The 4,798-nt window shown below is 40.5% G+C and overlaps 1 protein-coding gene across 1 annotated transcript; it reads left to right on the top strand.

The window, feature by feature from the left end:
* The first annotated feature begins 2,062 nt into the window (after window positions 1-2,062).
* On the top strand, window positions 2,063-4,571 carry LOC102082150 (uncharacterized). Its single transcript, XM_019364653.2, has 2 exons — window positions 2,063-2,216; window positions 2,461-4,571. The coding sequence occupies exon 2, from the start codon at window positions 2,676-2,678 to the stop codon at window positions 4,470-4,472; it is 1,797 nt and encodes a 598-aa protein (XP_019220198.1). The 5' UTR covers window positions 2,063-2,216; window positions 2,461-2,675; the 3' UTR covers window positions 4,473-4,571.
* The last annotated feature ends 227 nt before the right edge of the window (window positions 4,572-4,798 follow it).

Here is a 4,798-nt window from a genome sequence, read left to right on the forward strand (position 1 = left end):
CTCCCTTTCTCCTGGAGCCCAGATCCCCAATCACACAGTTTTGTAAATAAAGTTTTGTTGTGATTTCACTGTAAATAAATGTACACTGACTGTGAAAACCTTCAGTTCTGCATTTGAGTCCACTTCAGTGTACATGACATTAAGAGGAATTCTGTGTTTCAACTAGCATGGTGTACTGGGTGCAAATGTTGAGTGTGAAGACGTTATGTGATTGTAAACTGAGCTGTTTTGTGTTACAACTTTCATATTTTTTATCATCTAGCTACAAATATGTGATTCAACCCAAATTAATCAGGATAAGTCCCACAAATGTGTCCGTCCACATATTGTTTTTGGTCGGATATGGAGGAGAGATTGGTTTATGCCCTCCAGTCCTCCAAGATTCTGACTGAGTGTCACTAGAAGCAGATGGCATATGGACCAACACCAGCATGGGCAGGCCCTAGAGTTTAGTGGACAGCAACCATAAATTCCACTTTATTTGTGTGTAAATGTATGTTAAATTCATTTGAAATCATTTATAATTCATAATTTTTCACTTGTTAAATGTTTTAGTTTATTATGATTTACACTCTGTGCGGGTTAAGCGTTGACTGAATGGATTATTTGTAGCTCAGAAACCAGCTCTGGCTAGTGTAAAATGCTGATTTTGGTCTCTTATCTATTAATCCACTGAAACCGGTAACACCTCAGTTTGTTTACCTCAGCTGTCAAGTGAGGAGGTGAGGAAGTGAGGAAAGGATGAAATAGAGGAGAGAACAGTGGTGATGAAGAGATACTGAGAAAGAGATAATAAAATATAAATGCATAAGACATCAGTGTCTTGGTAACCTCTGCTTGCTAGCGAAAAAGGGTATTCTCCAACTTGTAAATATAACGTTGATGGGGATTGCTTGCTGTCACTAGGTGAATTTGACTGTATAGAGGTACACAACGCTGTAATTCTAACACCTAATATTACCCTTTGGGTAGTATTTATTTATTCATTAATTGCATGGTATCCAACACACAGTATAGGGAGCCTTGATATATGCTAGACGGTGAATTACTCTCGACTCTGTCACTAACCCTGTCAAACCACTTTAAGCAAATGGACTAAAATAGAAATGATCAGTCAAATGTTTTTTACTTTCCTAAACCTAAACTGGTTAAATTGGTCACTTTCGATTTTTAAGAGTTAATGGTTTTTTGTTTTTGGGGTTGTTTTTTTTTAAGAATGTAAAGAAAACTTTAATCTTTATGTTCTTTGAATAACTCTGCTGTGGTGTTATGTATATGCATCAAGTCTGAAAAACAACTAAGAAATAAATGAAATTGAGATGCAGCAAGCAGCTCGCGGGGAGAGGTACCTTTCTCTGCTGGTGATCATACCTCATTTTTAAATAATATATTCAAAGAATACATGATATGAATAGTGGAACTTTTGACAAAAAAAAAATAGAAATGAGCTGAGTCCAAGGTACAACTCTGGAATAGATACAAGGGCATATTTTTACTATTGTTGTTCTGTGAAAATGTCATAGTGAGTGTAGGGGAAACTTGCAGAGGAAGGAAAGCTAATGCTGCAATAGCTCTTAAAGGTTAGGTTGTATTCAACATTGGGCATAGCTACCATTTATAAAGGTTAAAACACTTACATTATGAACTAACATGAGTGCCACAGTCAAGGTACATTGATAGCAAAAATAGCCACAAAAACATTAAACTACTTTTGGAATGGATGCTTTAGGGATTCAGACAAACAATAAAATACCACAGTAACACTCTGGGGTTTACTTTTCAAAGGGTTACCAAGAGTTCTGTGAAACATCCTGTCCTTTATTTTCGCATGACTTTGTTGCAAATAAAATATAAAAGTCTGATGTACATTCATTAGAAAACAATAACATACCTCAGGACAACCAAAAGCCTCTATTAGACACTAACTGTTTAATCATTTGATTCAAATTATTTATAGCAATGTTCAAACGATTTGTCTGCAACATTTTGCTGATATCCAAATGTGGAGCTATGTTTGGATGATAGCGTTGGTATTTTGGTGGCAGTCTGGATGTGCTGATAGTGTTAGTGCAGCTGTCCCTTTAATAGTTCTGATACCTGGTGACATCACAGGAAGCAGGAAGTAGTAAGGTTTAGTGAAGTTTGCACATGGCCAAGGAGTCTGCATGAATCCACATGCATCTGCCCTCAATCCTTCGTCTTTTGGAGCATCATCTGTATGTATATTGTTTATTTGATATTTATCTGTAGTTCTGTGGTTGTATTTTGTGACATGACGGAAGTTTAATGTGTAACTTTGATACGTTGTTGAAGCCACATGTTTAGAGCGCGGCTATGCTTATTCTTGCAGTTAAAGTGCTACGCTATGTTGATTTAGATTATTGTAGTATGTAGGTGCAGTGTATATGTAAGATTTAAAGAATATACTTTGTAATTGTAATTGTGTTATGTTTGTTTCAGTTTCACACTTTCTACATCATTAAACCTGTGGACAAAGAGTAATGGTCTTCAGAGTCTTGATGGAAGAAAAGTGTTGAACCTTGCTGCCGGTTCCTCTTCTGTGCAGTGTGAAGAGGGAAAGACAGTACAGTGAAAAGACGTTGGGTTACAGACAAGGTAATACAGTGCACAACAGCTACTGCTATCACGCTACATAGCCTCTACTTGCCTACACTATGGATTCAAAGCCATCGTCAGTGAAGACACGGTCTTATGCTTCTATGTCAACCACACGTTCTCATGGATCGGCTACCAGCGCTACAGCTGTAAAAGCTAGGGCTAATGCTGAAGCAGCAAAGGCACGTTTAGCATTTGCAGAGCAAGAAATGAAGTTAAAAATGGAAAAGGCTCATCTGGAAGCTTCTATAGAAATGCTGACCACAGAAAAGGAAACTGCTGTAGCGAAGGCAGAAGCTTTAGAAGCAGCGGTTGGCGTTAGTGAAGGAAAACACAGTTGCAAACTTCCTCTCATTGCAACATCAGTCGACTCTGCTGAGCGTTCAAAAGAGTATGTGGAGAAACAAGCTGAAGTATCAAGAGACATCCAGATGGAATCACAGGAGGATTCACCCTTGCAGGACGAGACACAGCAGCCGCTTCCTGAGGCACCTTTGCATAATACGGTGTGCATGCCACGTCTCAATTCGCTGACTGATGGTCCCCCCAACGCTGCTATTACTGTCTTTGATACTCCACTGCATCCTCCACGTAAACAAAAGAGCCTTAACCCCTTTGTCACATCAGATGTGAATTGCAACTCAGCTCAACAGACAGAGCACCACTACGGAGTACTCAAAGAAAATGATTATGAAGATTTTCTAAGGCCTTCATGCAGTGTAACTGCACATCAGCCACCCTGGAAGACCAACAGCGCCATGGAAGCTCTTTCCCATCACCCATATGGTAACTCTCAGTGGCCTAGTTACTCCACTGATCCACATGTGACAGACTTTGTCAGATTTCTAGCACGACGTGAGCTCGTTACAAGTGGTCTACTACAATTTAACAGTAGACCAGAAAACTACAGGGCCTGGCGACGTTCATTCCAGAATGCGGTGAGAGACTTGAATCTAACAAGTGATGAAGAAATGGATCTTCTTGTCAAATGGCTGGGAAGTGAATCAGCTAAGCATGCAAAGCGCATTAGGTCCATCCACATAAACCAACCAGCTAAAGGGCTGAGCATGATCTGGAACCGACTAGATGCTTCTTACGGTTCATCTGAAGCTATGGAGAAAGCTTTGTTCCAAAAACTGGATAGTTTCCCCAAAATTGGCAATAAAGACTACTCCAAACTCCGGGACCTCAGTGATTTACTGATGGAACTAGATGCCGCCAAGGCTGAGGGAGCTCTGCCTGGTCTTTTGTGTCTTGATACCCCCAGAGGTGTAAATGCAATAGCCCAAAAATTACCATATGGTATACAAGAAAAATGGCTTTCTCATGGACCCAGTTACAAACAATCACATTGTGTAACATTCCCCCCATTCTCAGTGTTCGTTTCCTTCATTTACCAGCAAGCACAGATGAGGAATGATCCAAGTTTCAACTTTGTTTCTCAAACCGAGAGGGTTAAAATGGAAAAACCTCCTTGGAAAAACAGTAGACAAAGGGAGATTTTAGTCAACAAAACAGAAGTGTCACCTGCTGCTCGCTCAGACAACAGAAACAAAAAGAATGTGGAGGATCCAGATAGGAGATGTCCTATACATAAGAAACCTCACACATTACAAAAGTGTCGTGCCTTTCGAGAGAAACACTTAGAAGAAAGAATGAACTTTCTCAGGGAGAATGGCATCTGTTTTAAGTGTTGCAACTCCTCAGCGCACACCGCGAGGGAATGCCAAAGTATCATTAAGTGCACTGAATGCGACAGTGATAGACACTCATCTGCTCTACATCCAGGTCAGGTACCCTGGGTTAAGAACATAAGCATGCCTTTGGAGCATGGCGGGGAGCAATGTTCCCTCTAAGCTGCGCACGTGCGCAATTGCGCACTGCTGGCACGGTCTCTGCGCACAGAAAATCTGCGTTGCTCACAAAAAAAAAATCTAACCTGAATTGAAATTAAAATTAAAACTTCAACAATTCTGTTTTGCAGTGTTAGTCAGCAAGTGACTGGCTGCTCCAGTATGGGATTAGAACGATGCCACCTTATCCCATAGTCCAGCCAATAATGCGATTCACATTCGTATATACGCAGTTAATCAACGTCGTCGGCAGGCTATGACAGTGTCCTTATGTGCTGACACCAGTGTTTTAGCGAGCATGGCGTGGCTGATGTTGAGTGAAGCCACGT

Source organism: Oreochromis niloticus, linkage group LG11 (genome assembly GCF_001858045.2).
Source record: "Oreochromis niloticus isolate F11D_XX linkage group LG11, O_niloticus_UMD_NMBU, whole genome shotgun sequence".
In the NCBI taxonomy this organism is placed as follows: domain Eukaryota; kingdom Metazoa; phylum Chordata; class Actinopteri; order Cichliformes; family Cichlidae; genus Oreochromis; species Oreochromis niloticus.

Excerpts from the sequence above, each read along its gene's own strand:
- LOC102082150 (XM_019364653.2), top strand. The coding sequence starts at position 2,676 with ATGGATTCAAAGCCATCGTCAGTGAAGACACGGTCTTATGCTTCTATG.